This window comes from Merops nubicus, unplaced genomic scaffold, assembly GCF_000691845.1.
Source record: "Merops nubicus isolate BGI_N331 unplaced genomic scaffold, ASM69184v1 scaffold38477, whole genome shotgun sequence".
NCBI lineage: Eukaryota > Metazoa > Chordata > Aves > Coraciiformes > Meropidae > Merops > Merops nubicus.
In genome coordinates, this window is record NW_008622957.1 from 30,125 (window position 1) to 49,667 (window position 19,543).

The 19,543-nt window shown below is 36.3% G+C and overlaps 1 protein-coding gene across 1 annotated transcript in view; it reads left to right on the top strand.

Moving 5' to 3' along the window:
* The window catches only part of LOC103777402 (guanine nucleotide exchange factor VAV3-like), a 34,245-nt gene extending 15,192 nt beyond the window's left edge, over positions 1–19,053 (top strand). The window contains exons 5-9 of the mRNA XM_008944953.1: positions 1,186–1,302; positions 1,652–1,739; positions 5,705–5,834; positions 16,400–16,551; positions 18,290–19,053. Of these exons, the coding sequence (XP_008943201.1) occupies positions 1,186–1,302; positions 1,652–1,739; positions 5,705–5,834; positions 16,400–16,551; positions 18,290–18,331 (529 nt within the window). The 3' untranslated portion in view covers positions 18,332–19,053. The remainder of the gene's footprint in view (positions 1–1,185; positions 1,303–1,651; positions 1,740–5,704; positions 5,835–16,399; positions 16,552–18,289) is intronic.
* Positions 19,054–19,543: the final 490 nt, after the last annotated feature.

Consider the following 19,543-nt stretch of genomic DNA (forward strand, 5'->3'; position numbering starts at 1 on the left):
TAAAACAAACAAAATGGTGTTCTGATGTCTTCTAGTGGGCTAAAGGTGAAGTCAGAATCGGGTCTAAACAAATGCTGATTAAATTCTAATATTTGCACTATTAATAATTTTGCTAGAAGAAAATACTTCATTGGGTTGAGTCTTTCTCTTCTAAAGTTTTGTAATACTTAACTGAAACATGTTTTAAGGCTGAAACTTGGTGGAAAAAGTCAAGTATTTCGCGATAAACTTTAAAATGCATCTTTTCTAGTATGTTTAATAGAATAACTTTTTTTTCCACCAAAAATATTTAAAGCTCCTTTCTAATTGGTAGTGGTGCCTTGGTATGAAATTTTACATAGTAGTGGTCTGTGATGTTGACTGCCTTTAGACCACTTTCCAGTATGGTAAAATAGGCATAATTTCCCTGGAAGCAAGGTCACATTCCTCAACTAACAGTTTAACCTCTAGGCTTGCAAGTAAACATCTGCTGACAGCCTCTTATGGAGTCCCACCCAAACAAGAAAAGCGGAGCAAGGCACAAATCTTACGCAGTCAGGCATGCAGAATCAGTGACTTACTTGTCTTAGCTTTTGACTCTTAGCATCAGCTTCCTTCTAAGTTTGGCGTGTTAAGCTGATTTTTTTTTTCGTTTGAATTTTTAGTCTACCCATTACACTGTAGCCTTTAGAGTTTATGAATAATTATGAAACAAAACAAAACAGTGTCTTTGTATGAATGCCACATTTTTGTATAGGTATTTTTTTGACATAACATGCTCCTGGTGACTGATTCTTCACTCTGTTAAGATAAATCTGGCTAAAACTCAGAGAGGTTCAGAGGTTCTGGACCACTGCTTCTGTTTCACTTGTAAGGCATGCTTCAGAAAAAACATTTGGTTTTATGAACTGTTCAAGCCAGTAGTTATTCAGCTAATGCTCAGGCTTGAGTACTTTCCTTAAGGGACATTGTATTCAATGTGTACATAGTACTTTACTAATTCAGACTTCCCCCTTTGCCAGTGTGGAATTTTTTCACCCTTTTTTCTTCATTCAAATATCTGGAGGTGATATTCAGTTGGAACTGATGCTTTTTTGAGTCACCATTATATGCAGAATATGTTGGGACTCTGCACTGCGTATTTTAAACAACTTTCTTTGTAGCTTTGAAAAAAAAATAAGCAATTTTTATTGTTCTCTGTTACAGGTTTGCAGGAGCAATGGAAAGATTGCAAGCAGAGAGTGAACTTATTAACAGAATTAATAGTACTTACCTGGTGCGGCACAGGACCAAAGAGTCAGGAGAATATGCAATTAGTATTAAGTAAGTAGGATGAGATCTCCTATAGAAAGTTTTCCTGTTGCCATCTATGTCTAGAGGGTCTTGTTTGCTTTCATGTTTATCAATGTGAATACAAAAGTAAGAACTATATGGGAATTCCCAATTAGAATGAGCAGTTAGTTGTGACTTTTTTCTGAATACAGATTACCTTTTCAGCTGTACTTCAATAAATATATTTAGTTAATTAGATGTCAACTTTGTTTTGGCACAGATGTACGTTTTTGTCTTAAGAATTTATTTGTGTGATGTTATTGGAGCATGCCCTCAGGTAAATATTGATTGCATCTGATTAAAACCACATTTATATTCATAAGTTATTCATTGCCCATAGGTACAATAATGAAGTGAAACACATCAAGATTTTAACAAGAGATGGCTTTTTCCACATTGCAGAAAACAGAAAATTTAAAAATTTAATGGTAAGCCTCGATTAGGTTTTTAACAATGTGCTCTTTTCAATGTAGCTGTTACTGTGAGCGCTACTTTGGTTTGTGAAATTACAGAAGAGATGTGAATTTGTGAGAGATGAGAATTCTGCCCATACCTTCTAATAGTGTAATTTTCATATTTATGGTTTATGCTCTAAATGATGGTAGTATGTCCTTAAAACTAGATATTTACATTTAGGACTGCACTGTGTCCTTTGCAGTGATGTGGAAGAGAGGAAGAATTTGAATCCTGAAAGGATAATTAAAGGTCTTTGGAAGACTTTTTCTGTATAGTGGTGGTGCCTAAAAGTAGCTAGGTGAAGGTTACTTCCCAGCCCAGCACGTGTCCAAGGGTACTGCTGAACATAATGATGCCTACTGATGTGCAGGTTCAGAGGGAGGAGGATATAAGGGGCAGCTGTAGAGAGTACTGGTCTTCCTGGTCTTGGTGCATCAGGCAAAGTGCAGCGAGAGAATGAGGCTGTCTAAACTGCTAATAGGTCAGAAGTCCTTGTTGGCATAGTAGTAAACTGGAGTCAGTATTGACTAGTCTAGATTAAAGCAATTGTGTGGCTGCGTTGAACTAGCAAATCATAGTAATAATACGCAAAACATCATCTCTCTCATTAACTTTCACTCCAACTGTAGGCACAGTTCATTCCCAGAAATACAAGGTCGGTGTTACAAATGCCCAGATCAGTGAGTTTGCAATGTTACGTCAGGCTCATCTTGTACTGGGAAGGAATTCCTTTTTTTTCACTTTAATTTGAAAGAATTTCTTAATATCTCATTTTGCTCAGACGAGACTCATAAATACAAGGTGTCTGAACAAGTTATCTTAGTGCATTTGTAAAAATTTACTGGTCATGCACTTTCTGATGCATTGTTAAAGGAAGCACATTCAATACATTATATTGAGTGCAATCAGTTGGCTTAAAACTTACACTGCAGTCTTCCTACATGCATATCAAGTGTACCCTAAAACAATAAACAAAAATGAATGACAGTGCAAAACAACAGTAGGGAGAGAAGCTTTAAAAGCAGGAAGCCTTAGAAATTATTTTCATTTAACCACTGATGTGCTGTAAACATAAACATACTATAAGTGGTAAAAAATCAAGAAGAAATCTATGCTTTGACTGACCCTATTTGAAACCAGCAAAGTGTGTGTTTAGTATTAGGGCTAGGGCCCCTGAGATCTTATTGGTAGCAACAGGAATCATGGCATTCCACAAATGCATGAAGGTGAGCTGGAGTTGTGTGCTCTCAGATATCTTCTTATGGCAATGATGCAGTCTAATGCAGGTTTCAAAACTGAGCTGAATGATCAGAGATAGAAGTATAGGACTCAAATGTAGAACAGGACACAAGCGTAGATAAAAAAGGAACAAAAAGAATTTGCATTGCATCAAAGAATTGAGAGGAGGAAAGAAATTTCTAGTGTAAAGGCCTCATTGACCAATTTAGTCTGGCTAACATTCAATTAGGGAAAAGCAATTTGATAACTCAGTTTTAGAGTATTATGGAGTCTGCCCTTGAGAGATAAGTAGAAAAGTGATAGTAGTGTAAGCATTGTTTACATATTCAGTGGAAAAATTGCATTATTCTGGGTAGATGCAATAGAAAAAGTAACTGTGTCTGGAAGAAGTGAGGAACAAAAGTAGCCCGAGTAGAACTGGGAACAGAAGAAAGACAAAGCCAGCAGCCATGGAAACCTAAAGTAGTCATCTGCAGTAACAGTGTGTTCTGTACTACTTTGGAGGTAACAAAAGTAGAAGAGCTCTTGTCCATGGCTTTCATAGTATATTTGAAAAACTTCCACAAGAATAATTAAAATGTGCTGAGTATGTAAAGCAGGCCAAGGTGCAGGGGAAGGTCAGCTCTGCTACTGCTGTGAATCATGGTTATGTGACAGACTCCTGAGGAGCCCCGTCTATGCTGACAGGAGCTGCTTCCCTTACTTAACTGTTTGTAAGCTTGCTACTGTGATCTGTGCAATGAATGCTTTAGAGGCCATCTGTTTGTTGATTGTTGTCATGGAAAAATGATACTAATAACTCAGATTTTAAAAGCAAAAATCAATCTTTGTGGTCCAAAGTATTTTTTTTTTTCCTCACTTGGGAACAATTTTACTTATTTTGCCTGCAAATAAAATCTGCCCAGTTGAAATTCTTACTATCTTTACCAAAGGACATAATTGTTAAAGACTTACATGGTGCAAAAAAGGTCCCAAAAGTTTCATACTGATTATTTTCCTGTTTATCTAGAAATCCTAACTGGAATGTTGCTTCCTTCCCAATCACCCTCTCTGTTGCTCTGTTAATTTGAATGTCTGGGTACTCAGTGATGATATGTGGCAGAAAATGTGGTTGCTGATGTTATAATTTGCATGCTTTGCTGATCTCACACAACAAAGCCCAAACAGTTCTTAGTCTCCTGACCTTTCTGCTTGCTTGGGGTGCCTGGCAGGTCTGTGATTATGAACTGTTAAAAGCAGGCATAGATTTTACTTAGCTTTGGTTTCTGCCTTATAAGCAGTTTCAGAAACATGAAACAGCTTGCAGCATGGAGATTCAAGTGCTCCAGAGGTGAGAAGATAATCTTCAGGCTATTATCAAGAGCTTACAGTTTCTACACTATATTTTGGACTAAATAGTTTGACTTTCATTGTGTTTGGCTGAAATTAATATATTACTGGCTTAGGCTGTTGTAGGCTAAAAACTTTGTTAACAGGTTAATTATTTTTTTTAACTACAAGGAAATGATTGAACATAGTACTGTTTTCTTACTTTGACCTAAGCTTGGCTTGGTCAAGTTTGATATTGGTAATGTAAATGTAAGTAGAATGGAATGACTGAGTTACTGATAGGAGTGAAGGATTTACGGTAAATAAATAGCTTTGTTTCCATTTCTGACAAGGGAAATCCTACAGTTGAAGTTTCATGAATGATATTAAATACATTTGCTTTGAATTGCCTGGTCACTTTCAATCTTACTTTGTGTAAAAACTATGTGATACAGAAATTATTAGGGCGAATTCAAATGTAAGAGACAGTGGCAGGGATTGAAGATGGCAAAGGAATAACATCAGCTATCAGTATTTTGATGGCAGTTGTCTTCTTTAGAATAGAAACTGAAGTTACTTATCTATATCCTTAGTTACCTAAACTATTTAAGCCATTTTAAAATATTTTTATATATATGTGTGTGTATACATATATATAAAATTTGTGCATATATATAAAACTTGTCTGCGCATATATACGTTTCTATGTATGCACACATAAAGACAGAGGGACAATTTTTTGATTTGGCCCAAGGAGAATGTGAAATGCTGTTTTTTTGAGTCAGTGTGCACTATGGTGTAGTGTGCCTTTTTTGTCAAAACCAAGCCAACCAACCAAAAAAAAGCCCCCCACAAAAAATCTCCAAACCTCTGCTGCCCATTTCAATAGTTAGAGCCTTGAAGGTTTTCGTGGTCTGTATATCTGTTCATTAAGTTGCTGTTGGCTTATGTACAAGCTTTATGGTTTATTTCAGATCCGTGTACTTACAAATGCATTTGTAGATAAACATCACTTATCTTTGCAAAAGAAATTTGAAAAAAGCAAAGACAGTTACCATTATGAACTTAACAAGCAGCTGACCTTGTTTTCTGTCTAACTTTAGAAAAGAAAATACATGTTCAGCCTGGGTCAAAGGAGCAATAAGTGTTCACTCTGACAATAAGATTTTGCTTAAAAAACCCCAACCCAACAACAAAATCCATTTAAGTGGCAGTGTAAAAGTAGTCGATATTTAGGATACTTTTTTTTTTAAAAGTAAAGGTGTATTGTGGAATGCTGTATTATAAAATAAGGTTACTTCTGATTAAAGCTCTCATTGAGTGTACCTCAGAATGTCGAAAAGGATGTGATTTCAATTTCCAGTGACATAGTATTTTTCCTTCCTGAAAGGAACTCGTCGAATACTATAAGCACCACTCTCTCAAAGAAGGCTTTCGAAGTTTGGATACTACTCTTCAATTTCCATACAAAGAATCTGAAAACTCAGCGGGACAAAGGAGTAGTAGAACAGGTGGCAACTGTGAGTAGTACAAGTTTTTGTGTTTTATTCTCTGCCATATAAATATTAAAAGGACAATGTACTTTGAACATCTTAACTTTCTGTTTTTGACATGTAACCAATTAATATGGTAATGCTTTCAGCTAGGATTTTTTTTGAAGCTAAGCAGATTCAGATCTGCCAGGAGGTTTATAAACATGTCTAGCAAGTTTGTCTCGCTGCCAAACTTAAAATCTCCCTGATATTCAAATATCTATTAGGCATGCTGTTGAGAGATTAAACTGCATCCTGCCTATTTTTTTTCAGACATTTGCATACATGCAGCTACAAGTGTTAATATTTGTGACAATTTCTAATCCATAAAAAGACAGGGAAATAAATCGGTCTTGTAGTGCAGCCATATGAAGCAGCACCTCAGTAATACCAGAAATATCAAACAAAAGAGAAAAAAAATTGGATTTACTGTCTCATAATTATTTTTATGCCTGCCTTTTAACTTTTCAGTGTTTATTACACACCTTTAAGCTTCTGAAAGGTAATGAACTTCTGTACAGTGTAAATAGCAGTTGAAAAGTTTTGAAGTTCAGAAATAACCTGAGAAGATTGCAGATGCATGTAGTATCCTTTATTTATCCTATTACAACCTAAGTGGAAGTTCGCATGATTTTTAAGACACGTAGAAGTTCAGTGTTAATGATAAAATCTACCACATGGCTGGCCTCTGGAAAGTATATAATGTTTCTGTCAAAGAGCAAATATTAGATTTGCAGTTCTGCAGACAAAGGCTGTATCTTTGTCTGCAACAGATAATAATAGGAAAATAAAAATTAATGGAGATTTTAACAATATGAAGACTGCTGTGAAAGACCATAGAGTCCAGTGTAGTCTTTGAGATGGTGAAGCTCCTGTGTTACTTTCATCTGCTGTATTTGTGAACTTGTGTTTACTTGCTTGTCTCTGTTCCATAACACTTTTATAGCTTTGAAGACTTTCTTCCTCTCCTAATTAAAGTGAAGATAATTTAGGACAGATTATTGTAAGAAACCAGTTTGTCTCTGTGCATTTCTAGCTCCCAGTTCCTCTCTGTTTTCTTTCACCGCTTCCCAGGACTTCAGCCATTTGTCTCCCTGCTGTGCTATATCTCAGTACATTTTTGTTCTCGGTGATTCTGTCTGTCACATCCTTTCTTCTCTCTTTGTTTCTCTTCTCCTCTTGTTGTCTCTCATGCTTTCCTCATCCCTTACCCTCCTCACAGCACTGAGGTGCTTAACTGCTGAGAGGACATGCCCTGCTTAATTTACTTTGCATTTGTTTTGTTTATTACTGACCATGAGCAGAACCGATTTTTGACTTTCTTAGGCCACATGGAATTTGTGCTGTCCACCAATTTGTTAGTCTGCAAGAGCATTTATCTCGATTGCTTCATGCCTTACAGGGTACAAGACTTGAGGAACACCCTCATTACCTTCAGTCCACATACAAAGGAAAACATCTCCTTTAATAAGCTCTTTTAGGCAGTTTATGGAAGAGCAGGGGAAATGTGTAGGATACTCTAGTTTTAGTCAAGGAAAGTGCATCTCTGCTACAGTGAATATCAGCCATCTAATGTAAAAAGCTATGCTGGTGAGAACTGGCAGGTTTTGTCTTAGGCCAAACCTATCAAAAACCCCTCTCGATTCTCAGACTCCTCATATAATATCTAATAGATGTCTACAATTCTGCTAGCTTACCTTGATTGACTCTGGATGATGCTTTCATTTAATAGATTTGGCAGTTTTCTTCTGCAGTGTTAGCATGTCCCCATGAGTATAGAGTTTTTTTTGTTGAAGCAAAATTTCCATGATTAACAACCTCTCTGTGAGTCACGCTGCTCAATTTAAAAACTATCCTCTTAGTTTTTATCAAGTTGCTGTTAGAGTAACTGTATATCTAGACTGTAAATTCTGCTGGGCTGAATTTGGGAAGAAGTTGGTAAGTTTTAGGCTGCAGGTTTTTTTTAGTAGTGGAAGCATATAAGTCATGGAGCAGCAGCTGGACACTGAGTTTACTTTATAGCCCTCACTGGAGCTGCCATGTAGCTGTTTTTTTGACCTCTTCCCGTTTTGTCTGAGTGCAAGAAGAGCAGTTGTTGAAAGGAAGCCAGACAAGTCAGCTCAAGAGAGAGAGAGGAACACTTTCCCATATTTTTTTTTCCAGTTGTGCAACTAGTCAGTGTCACATTCACCAACTTTTTAACAAGCATGGGGCTGAAGCTGGTGAATGCCGTGCACTTTGGCAGTTTGAAGCTGATTTGAAGTAGTTTTTGGGCTTTGACTCAGTATTTTGCCTTATATTATTCAAGTGACTATGCGGATTTTTTAATGAGGCTAACTTTTGAAAAGGTATCAACTTCTTATTCAGAGCAGCCAATTGTTAGTATATGTAAGTGGGAAAAGTTATTTCTAAAGAACATGAGTTGAGCTACTATGGATTTTGACAGAGTTTTATAATTTTCTGCCACCAGAGTCTTTGAGATGCTGTGAAATGGAATGGTAAACCCAAATTTAACTTCACTTTCCAGAACAATGTGAGAAAAAGTTATATATTCGTTTTTTATAATTGCCATGTTTTCATTTAGCCATCGAAGGAAAGAAAATCAAGTGGGACTTAAGTTTAATTATAATTTCTAATATGAATCATAATAAATCACCTTGTAATTGCTTAAAATGTATGGAATTTGATTCTCCATTCAAGATATACTAGATTTTTTTAGGAAAAAAACCCCATCTTTTTATGGAGATAATTAATTTGGCTTCCCACTTTGGGTAGGACTTTGGTTTTTAGCCTCTGGTATGGTAGAAGTCACCAACTCTGTTCTGATATTGTACACTTCTAGTGTGGTTGGAAAAGCTGTAAGACATTTATGTTTCTCAATATAGCATTGCAAGTTAATTAGGAAGGTTTTTGAGGAAATGGTACATTCTTTGGTACATTCTTCTTAATTTTTCAGTCCTGGGCTCTTCTAGACATCATATGATCCAATTTTGTTTTGCTACACAGAAAAATACCGGTTCTTACATTAGATTAGAGGGGTGATCGACCGTTTAATGAAATAAAAGCAAAAATGGAAGAAAAGTTGACATTCTTCAACAGAATTATTTTTGGCACTTGATATGCAGAGCACAATTGTATTGAGACATCTGAGTCTTTATGAAATGTAGATTTTAATGCAACCTAAATAATGAAGCTAAGTAGTATTGGAGTGACTGCTTTTCATCACCTACTAGGAGTAGGTGCATTAACTAGTTGAATCACATCATTCTATCAATTAATGCATTAACTGTGTAAAAGTATCTGTTAATAAAGTAAAATAAAACAGGTGTCCCCCAATCCTTAAGGGAATAAAAGAACCCAGCTTTTTTCCTTAAAAGCCAACACCAAGCCCCTTATCAGTGACATTTAAAAATAGACTAATTACCTGTAGAAATCTAGTAGGATTTCCTTTCCCATATAGATTTAGCTGTCCAGAATTTCACACTTAAACCCAAAATTTCAATTATATTCGACAGAAAAATTCTCAAAAAATTAATGTATGGACAGGAAAGGACCAATCACTCGCTGTAAAGGACTTAACCTGTATTTATTTCTTCATGCTACTTTGGCATACTGTAATTCTGTTAGAAGTAAAAATTTTTTTTATTTGAAGAATGGACTCACTACTTCAGTCAAGTTGCCCTTTAGGTTTGTGTAACGTGTTTCCACACTGAGCTGTCACCTGGGGTTCCTAGCTCCAGTATAAAGGAGTTCCTCAGGTAACCTCATGTGTTCTCAGATAATCCATTTAGTATCAGAGGCAGAGAAAGGAACACCACTGTGAAGGATTAGAAGGGAGTTTGTAGTGTGCAGGAGGCCCTGGATTATGTTTCCTTTGTGTTACTTTGAGATACTAACCTAAATTGCTGTCTGTGTTGTGGTTTTGGTTTCTTATTTTCAGCTAATAAGCCATATTTTATGAACATGAAAATATAGTCTCAGTCCTTTTTATTTATGCTGGTAGTTCCATTGTCACAAACATATCTCATCCAGGTAAGATGCACAAACTGTATCATTACCTCCACTGTGGAGTCTTTGTTAATTCCTTGCATTAAATAGTTCTTGTTGCCATTCCTGCAAATAACTATTTTGAAACAAAATTACTTTGTTTCATGTGTAGTCATAGGAATAAATTCAGCGAAGCAGCTGTTTGTGATGAATACATCCCTACTACATTTTTAAGGAACACTCTTGGTCAGTAATTATAGATACCATGCAGCTTGATTTGGAGGCTACGTGATCATTTATCCCATTGAGGATGGGCTTCCCTTTCCAAATCGCAGCTGGGAGCAAAGATCCCAACTTGATTAGGTTCTCTACTTTATGTTTCTTCATTGCCTCTTACAAAAGACGGACAAAATGCGAGAACACGTCAACAAACTGTAGTTCCATTTGAAGCAATTTTGTGTTTAAAAATATGTTGACCCTAGGCTTGTTGGCCACAGAGCAAGAGGAAGCTTTTATAGGGACTAGGATGACGTGTTGTTTCTGCCTAGGCCAAACTTTGGCTCTTTTGCTTGCTTCAAGGGTTTTCTCTCAAGTCAGGGAAAACTGCAAAGACACGCAATACTGTTGGGCCTTAGAGGATGAAGTTTAGTTGTGGAATTCCTATTGATGTTAATGATTACCAGGGCAAAATGCATACTTTTCCCCATGTGTATTGTGAGATCCCAGTTCAGCTGGTACTTAAACGATATTCCTAATTAAGGGCATGTGACTAGTCTTCCTGGGCTCCAGAGGAACTCTTAAGTATGCATGAGTTAATACTTTTGTACTGTTAAAAAGTGGGGCACACAAAATTAAAGAAGAAAATTTTTTCTATTAAATCTGAAAATATTTGCAAGTCTGCAGTTTTAATTTGCTTCTCTGAAACCCTGAATGAGTGTCTTTTTTCTGCTTTACTCTTTGAAAAATGCAATTGTTAAAAATTAAATCATAGATCCAAATTTTCTGGTTATTACAGTCAATTTCCTTCCAGACATCCTTAGTAGAGAACCTTAGTTTCCTTATTATCAATGAATTATATAGTTAAAAAACTATTATTTAAATCTTGTGCCGATATTTCAATGTTCTTTTCCTTTTCTCTTTTTCTTTCTCTAAGCCCCTTCTTTGTTCTGTGGGTTTTCTTTTGTAACTCCTCCAGACTACAGCTTTGTTCCCCCTTCCTCCACTCCTTTCTGGTCAGGTACTGCTTTACTGCTTTTATATTTCTTCTAAATTTGCTTCTATTGTTTCTGTGTGCAGCAAGTGAGGGAAGGGACGAATCTAATACTTCAGTACTTCTTACCCCATAAACTGAGTTATTACATGTTATTCTTGCAGCAAAACAAAAATGAAACTCTTAAACTTTTCAAAACCTCTGTGTTACAATAAGCAGTTTGAATAGGTGTTGCAATACTTAATAGTTGCAGCAGATTCCATCAGTGATCACTTGACAGTTAATTGCTATGTAGTTGACATCTATGAGCTATATATATATATATATATATTAAAGTATTTGTTCAAATGCAGAAACTCAAAAATTGTAGATGAATAATATATTCGTCCCATCCCTGCAGGAAGCCATACTGCAGCAGCAACTTAGAAAACAATAGATTTTTGTAGAAAATGTTTTCTTTAAATTCTGCATTAACATTGTTAATTAACTTTACCCACCTGTTTTCTAAATATTGTTTTCTTTATTCCTATTTAACCTTCTATGGCTTTAATAGATGCAAACATTTTAAACTAAGAGACTGCATAAAAACCCTTAAAATAGTAGCAGTGGTAGTCTCACTTAGTGCATCGGTGTGGCTGTGACTGGCTCTGGTATCTTAGGACCCTGCCAAGAGGTGAGCTGCAACACTGGACTGTGTGATGTACTCTAGGTGGTCCTGCTCTGGCAACTTCCAACCCCTATGATTCTATGACTGGACAATTCAAGAACAATTTTGCTGGTAGGAAGGTAAATGCCTCTGAGAAGCATATGGAAGAAGCTACTACTATTGAGGACACAGTGTTCACTCACGTTACATTGACACGCCTCTGGGTGCAGGGTATGGAGGACTTGGCATAGGTTTGGCAAATCAGGATTGAGGCTGTTTTTTGGACTAGGGAAAGGGTGGTGTCTAGTATGCAGTAATACAGATGCAGTCACAAAAAAGATCTGCCTAGGACATCTGAGTAGGCAGTGTTTTACTACTGCCCACAGAGGTCAAATTTCTTACTACTCTGAGATGGATTCTTAAGGCTTTCCGTAGTTTTTGGCGGGGAAAAGGATGTAGGTGGCAGCTCAGTAGTAGGATCCCTAGTATGTTTACTTGTGCTAAGAGTGTATCTCATGAGCTCTCTCTTGATTCATGCCAGGGATATCACTCCCAGTGTCCTGTACTGATTGTGAATGTTTGGCCCTTCAGTTACTCACTGTTTTGGAGTCTGTGTCTTCCATTTCTATCTCCTTATGTAGATTTTTTCTGGGGCAGATACTTTTTACTTCCTTTCAGTAGTCAGGATGTTGACTGAGAATCCAAGCTTTAAGGCACTTTTTCAGTTGCCCTTTAATTATCTGAAGGCATACATCTTTAGTGAAGATGAACAGAAAGCCATTCTGGTACAGCCATTTACCCTGTGGTCATGACATTCAGCTGGGATGTCTGAAACATCTCATTTGAATCCAAGAACACAAGGAGTTAAATTTTGGCCTTTTATTGTCAGTAAATACTTTGAGCTTCTGTCCTTCTGAATGAGAACAGAAGATGACTTCTTCATTTGTCTGCACAGTATTTGATTGTAAAGTCCATTCTTACTGAAACTGGTATCTGTTCCATGAAAACAAAATTGTGAAGTGGCCTGCAGTGATAGAACAGCAATCAAGACTCAGGGTTGCTTTAAGCCTATCACACTTTTTCATACATTCCTATGTATGGTTTGAACAAATTATATTCACTTTTTCCTATGGAAAAACTGACTTATTTTAATGTTTTGCATATCACAATGTCCTGTGTAAAGTAATTGTATACGAGTACAAAATATTAAAGAAAACTGTTTATCAGTAATTCTTAATTTCAGTATATCTTCCTGCTTGAATGGGATTTCATGTTCTGATAGGCTGCATTACTTGATGGGTTCCTAGTCAAACCATCTTTTTCTTTATATAGCCAAAGAATTTGCCCATATATTCCAGGGGGCATTAACACTAATACACCAGAGCAACCCTTAGGAGACATGGCTGCAGAATTATGAGAAGGCCATACCAGAAGGAGAGGGAAACAACTACTTGCAGCTTTTATCATGTTACACTGACCCTTATGGAATTTAAGCACAGGCAGAAACATGAGCTAGACCACCTTGCTGTGATCACATGGAGCATCTTTCGTTTGCACTTCAGTTCCTTCAGCGGTGGTCCAAACTATTATTAAAATTCATTTGCAGCACATCTATCTCACTGTCAATGAGACACTTTTGTAACATACTCTAGCATGAATCAAAGTTCCTTGTCTTTTCTGTTCTTCTTGTTTTTGCAGAAGGAAAGACTAGGTTAAGCAAAAATGTATTTTTCTCATTTACACATGTACTCTTTATTCACCTCCCTTGGATTTCTCTATTTCCTGTTAATCCTCTGAGTATCTCCCTCCTAATACACAAGGTTTATTTATTACTGCTTTCTCAATAGCTTCTTTCATTTTTTCTTGCTTTTTCGTTTTTTCCTCCTCTTTAATTTCTCATTCACATTCTCCTATTGGGCACTTACTTTCCATCAATATCTGCTGTTAATCCCATTCTCTCTCTCTCGTTGCTTATTCTCCCTTTGGCTATCTTCTTTCTCTCCTTCACCCAGTGTTTTTTTCTCCCATCTGTGAGGTTGTCCTTTTTACATGCTGACTGTCTTCCCCAAGTTCCATTTATCCTGGGACAGCTCTGCGTGGGAATTCAGGGTTGGCAGTCTCTACTCAAGTTGTTTTTGTGACTGCGTCACCAGAGAGATATGCTTAATATTTAAAAAAAACAAACAAACAAACGAAAAAAAAACAAACCAAAAAGGCACTGTCATTTTGCTGTATTCCATCACTCTGTCTTCCTTCTGTATATTTCCTATCACAAACATCACTTTTATTTGATAATATGGATGATGGATTCTAAGTTGATCTAAATTGTGCTACTTTCTGCATCAAGACTTTTGCAGATACATGGTTTTGATTTCTTTTGCTTCTTTCTCCTTTTTCTCTCTGGCTTCACAATGTGAAAAAGAAAAGTCCTCCTTTCCCCAGATCTGCCCCTCTGTTTTTTACTATGCTAATTTTCGTCAGTCTTTTCCCTCTTTATTATTCTTCCATGCCTTTCTTCCCTCCAGCTCTTTCATATTTTCCCAAATGTGTTCACCTTTTTCTTGTGTAATCTTCTTCCTTGCCCCTTTATCTCCTTTGTAGAATCTGAAGTGATACCCTGCTCCCCAGAATCACTTCTTCCATCCTGTGATGCATCCCCAAATCTGCCAGTGATATTGCTGCACACCTATAAAAAGGGTTAATGACCTTACAGTCAAAAACTTGCTTTTCTTTTGTTTTCTCCCAAACAATTGCTGCCCATGATGTGCTCTTTGCCTATAAAATGGATTACTGCAATGCTGATAAGGTGTAGGACCTAACATTCATGTCAGGATCTAAACAAGTAGCATCTACTGTTGACTTACTTAGAGGGGAAAAAGTATGTTTGAACTTCATTATACTTAATATATCACTTAGATTTTTTTTTTTTACAACATGTTTATATTGCAAATGTAAGCCGTAAATTGAGATGCTGATTTTCTTTTATATGGCATCCTGTACATCCTGTATCAAGTGTTGGATAAGCATACTCTGCATAAAGCAGTCTGAAATGCTGGACTAAAGTTTAGTGACATGATATAAAAGAGGGCATAATCTGCTGCTAAAACAGTTGTTTTTATGCATTCCATTTTCGCAATATGTCTGTAGATTTTAAACATAATATTTGTTGTTACTGTAAAATAAATTGTATTGTCTCTGTAAGCTAAAAGTATTTGAATATATAATGATTTTCATGTATTTAGTACAATTATGCCATAGCCTCCCTTTCTATGACCAGTGGGGTCAGAAGTAATCTTGAGTATAAGCAGAGCTGAAACTGTCAGGATTTTCTAGCTCATTTGCCATCTTTTGTGTTCCTGATTTAAATTCAAGGCAACTAGCTATGAACTTACAATATTATGCTGTTGAAGACATTGCTAAAACTAGACTATTAATGGTATTTCCTAAAGCCGACTGGGAATTTTTAAGAAATTGGACAAGGTTCTGAGAAAAAAAGATTATTTATATGTACATAATATCAAGCCATACATCATGATCCTATGATGAATTCTTCTGAAATCTTTTCATTAGGAAGCTTGCTTGTGCTCGTAAACTACTACCTCCAGCGACTTACACAGGAAAACTATAGCACTAACGAGCAAAAAAACCAAAATGCTTTGGCCAAGTAATCCAACTACAAAATGCAGTAGGGTAGTAGATATATTTTGACAACTCCTTGAGTCAAAGACCTTTATTGCTTTGATGACATGCCCACTTTCCTCTCATTGGAAGAGTCAAGGTTTTCTTTTGCAATATTGGACATTCTACATTGGAGTTGAAAACGGTAATACTGTTTGGGAGAAGGAGGGGCGGTGGTTTTTGAAATGAGGCTTTTTTCACATTTGCTTTTAAAAAATATTTCTCAGCTTTCTACTGCTTACAATGTCTGTTCGTGGCATTGACAAGATGTTTACATATTGATGTAACTAAAATTTTTGAAGTATTAATTTCACTGAAACTTAGGAAAAAATTTGTAAGGAATTTTTTTCTTTCATGAAGAGTTTTGTAGAACAAACTCATTGGTAATTTACAGAATAAACTTCTGAAAAGGATAGATTTACATCAGCCAATGCTCATGCAGACTGTAAGAATGATCCATACACATATGCTGTGGAAACTACTTTTTTGCTCCTGTTAGCTTCCAGTTTTAAATGCATTAATATTTAACTTGGAAGTTGATTTTGAAAGAACAGCACCTTATTCTGTTTGTTGTGCTTCATTAGAAGTTTAAAGTTAAATCAACTGGAAATGCTAATAATTCTTTTGGAAAGAAACTAGTGACCTGTAAAAGATGTTGATGCGTGTAACTGGCAGCAGGTTTTATTATGAAGCACAAAAAATAAAATAATTGCAAATGTTTAGCAGTTTTGAGGTGGGGAATATTTTATTAATCTAGTTTGACTTTTCCCTAAAACTAAAAAGGAATATTTTTAATATTAAAAAAAGTCATAGAAAATCCCTCCAACTTCTACACCATTTACCTGTATTTAAACCTTCTTGCTCTGTGTAGTCAGATTCTTTCACATTTGCATAAAGTTAATACCAGTGTATGTTGTTGTAAAATGATTGTTTCATATTTTATGTTTCATATTTTATAGTACTGCTATTTACATTACTTTAGCAGCTTTCAATTAACAAAGCCTCATAATGTCAACATCTGTTTCATTTCAGTGCTAAGCCCAAAGGTGATAGGCATTGCCATAGCCAGGTATGACTTCTGTGCAAGAGACATGAGAGAACTATCCTTATTGAAAGGGGATGTTGTAAAAATTTATACAAAAATGAGTGCGAATGGCTGGTGGAGAGGTGAAGTAAATGGAAGGGTAAGGTGTTTTCTGTTTTTTCCTTTGTCTCATTTCTGCCTTCACTAACTGATTTTGTAAAAAAAAAAAAAAAAGAAAAAAAAAAGAAAAAAAAAAAGGGGTGTTCCTGCATTGTAAACCTCGTATATTTAAATTCACAAGATACAACATGTTCTCATCTGTGTTTCATAGGAGCCAGGCAGAACTCTTGCCAGGCAGCTTTTCCAGCATCTAAATTAAATGGTTATTAAATGTGACCTACCAGGCTGAGTATCTGGGCAAGATTATATGGTTGGAAAATAACCAGGTTTAATAGTAAAGCTACAGCTGAACTTTATTGAACTGTTGCACACATGTATTTGGGGTCAAAAGCTCAGGTTCCTGGTGCTGTGGAAGTCTGCTTAGCAGTTTAACAGAAGCTTTCTTGCAGACTACAATGCAGTGAAATCAGCCACCTTCTCTTATAGGTGACTGTTTCTTTCATCTTTGAAAATATGGCTCATATGAAGTGGCATATTTAGCAGGGATTTTTTAAAAAGTCATTTTGCACTGCACTCTGAAACTTTGATAGAAGATAAGTTTCAGTTTTGACCTATAAAGGCTGTATTGTTTCAATCTTAGTGTGTTGCTCTTTAATGCAAATTAGTCAGCAGTATTTGAGGCTGCAGTTGCCGTCTCTAAAGGGCTGAGATGCAGGGTCAAGGAATGTGGAATATAAGAAAGTAGATTGGCTGTAAGCTGGAACTGAAAGTTGCAGATTTGGTTGAATTACATATCCAAATTTACTGCTTTATGTAATCTGGAGAACTTTTTCTTTATATACATGAGCCTGGTGGTTATCTTGAGGTGGAATGTTCAATTAGACGAAGCAGGGAAGCAGAAGTAATAGTAGTTATTCTATATACATTTTAATGCAGCCATCCCCACATCCTAAAGGACGCCCTCTTGTATACTTCCTTCTGGTAGCTTTCACAGCCTGGACTTTGAGATCATAATCTTATCTTTGGCAGTATTTTGGCAAGGTAGTCTAAACCAAAATTTATGCAGTTGCTCCCTCCAGTCATGCTCCAAATTTGGTTTTGACGTCTTTCATGAGTATTAGATTGAATTCAGTACAAAGAAGTCTAAGTGGAAAACCTAAAATGAACTAGGTAAGACAATAAGAAATATGTGACGTTGATTCCCTCTGTTTTACATAATCCTATCTGACACATCATTAATTTCAGAATGGAGATAGCATTATAACTTCTGAAGAGTAAAACACTGGACTCTGCCTTCCAGTTCTATCTTATTTGAAACTCCTGTTGGTGGCAATGGAATTTAACTCTGTGTAAAACAAGCAAATCAGTCACTCTTCCCTTTGCAAGAGGATTCCCTGGAGCCTGTTAATTATTTAACCACTCAGTCAAAAAATAGTGGCATCCTGTCTGTGATAGAACTACTTCTGCTCTTGGCATTTCTAGACTCTTTCTGATTGCCTAGACTTCAAATTTGGGCCAAAAGTTTTTTGTTTCGATTGTTTTGGTGCTTTTTTTTTTGGGGGGGGGGATGGAATGGGGGCTTAGTATTCAAATTCTCAAATCTGCAAGTTAGTCTTTTATTCAGGGTACTTATCTTAATTGTGGCAGCTCAATCAAGTTTATATTTGTAATCTTACGTTTACTGAACATGCCATGCTTGTTTTGTCTAGTATAGCTATTTATAAAAAGCAAAATTGTGCAGCTCATGTATTATTTTGTTGTTCTTTTCCCCTTTTTAGGTGGGCTGGTTTCCGTCAACTTACGTTGAAGAGGATGAATGAATTAAAAACTTTCCTCTGCTGACCAGCAGTTTCAGGGATTGTAAAAATTTAGTATCTTCAAAGTGTTATTGGTCTTGTTAAGTATTTAAACAGCAGCGTTTTTGTCTGTCTGAACCTTCCACTCTTAATGTTGGGATTTATACAGAAGTTTTGCTGACAGATTATTACCTTGCTGAGAGCTGTGCAAGAAAAAACCTGCCGGTATTCCATCACTGGGGATCAGTACAAAGACCAATCCTCACCCTCCCAGAAGATCTCTGGAAAATAAATTTCTTTATGCTCCTTTTCATTTCACCCTGTACTAAACCATGAATACTAGCTATGGCTGAATATTTAATAAGTCCCTTTTCTTGTAGCTAACATCTGTGATGGTACCAGCAGATGAAGGCTTATTATTCCTTATCACTGCATGCAGAAAACAGAGTTCAGTTATTCCAGTGGGCATAAAGTGTAGTCAGTAGACTTGTCCTGAAACATTAAACTGCTTTACTTATCACCTTACAAACAGTTTTACACTCACAAAAACAGTCTGAAGAAAATATGTAGTAAACATGAACAGCATTCATGCATATGTAATTAGTTAACTGACTGCTTTGAGGTCCTGCCTAAATCTTCTAACAATTGGTTTAAAGACAACATTTTCAAAAGGTGTAGGGATGTGGTATTGCTTGAAAAAGTGTCCACAAAGTGGAGCTGTAGGATCCTTTCTTTGTTGTTCCAAGTCTTTTTGTGTGAGATTTTGTCACTTAAGCTGCTAACCATAGAGGTATACCTGAGGATAATCATGACAAGATCAGTTCTGAAATTTTCAGCATTAACATTAGATAAATAATGTAGACCTATTCTGTAGAATACATTCATGTGAGATGATGTCGCTTCTCAAGAACAAAACTGTTTATCTTAACCTCTCGATTGACTCAGATGAACTCTGATGCTTCCAACTCTAAACTGTCTTTTCCTAGTTGGACAGGAATTTATATCAGTTTTTGTGCTTTTAGAAGGTAATGCAAAGGGAACTTGCAGACTTCTTTGTGCCCTTTCTGTTTCTGTTCCCTGGGATGTTAACAGCAGTTCAATGAGTGAGTGGTTTTCTTGCAGTGTTATGAACATCCCCAAGGAAAATTGTGTCTAGGTTAGCTAGCTTGAAACATCAGGCTTTGTGTGATTTTGTCCACCCCTTGGTGGAGCATTGTTTTAATATATTTACTGAGG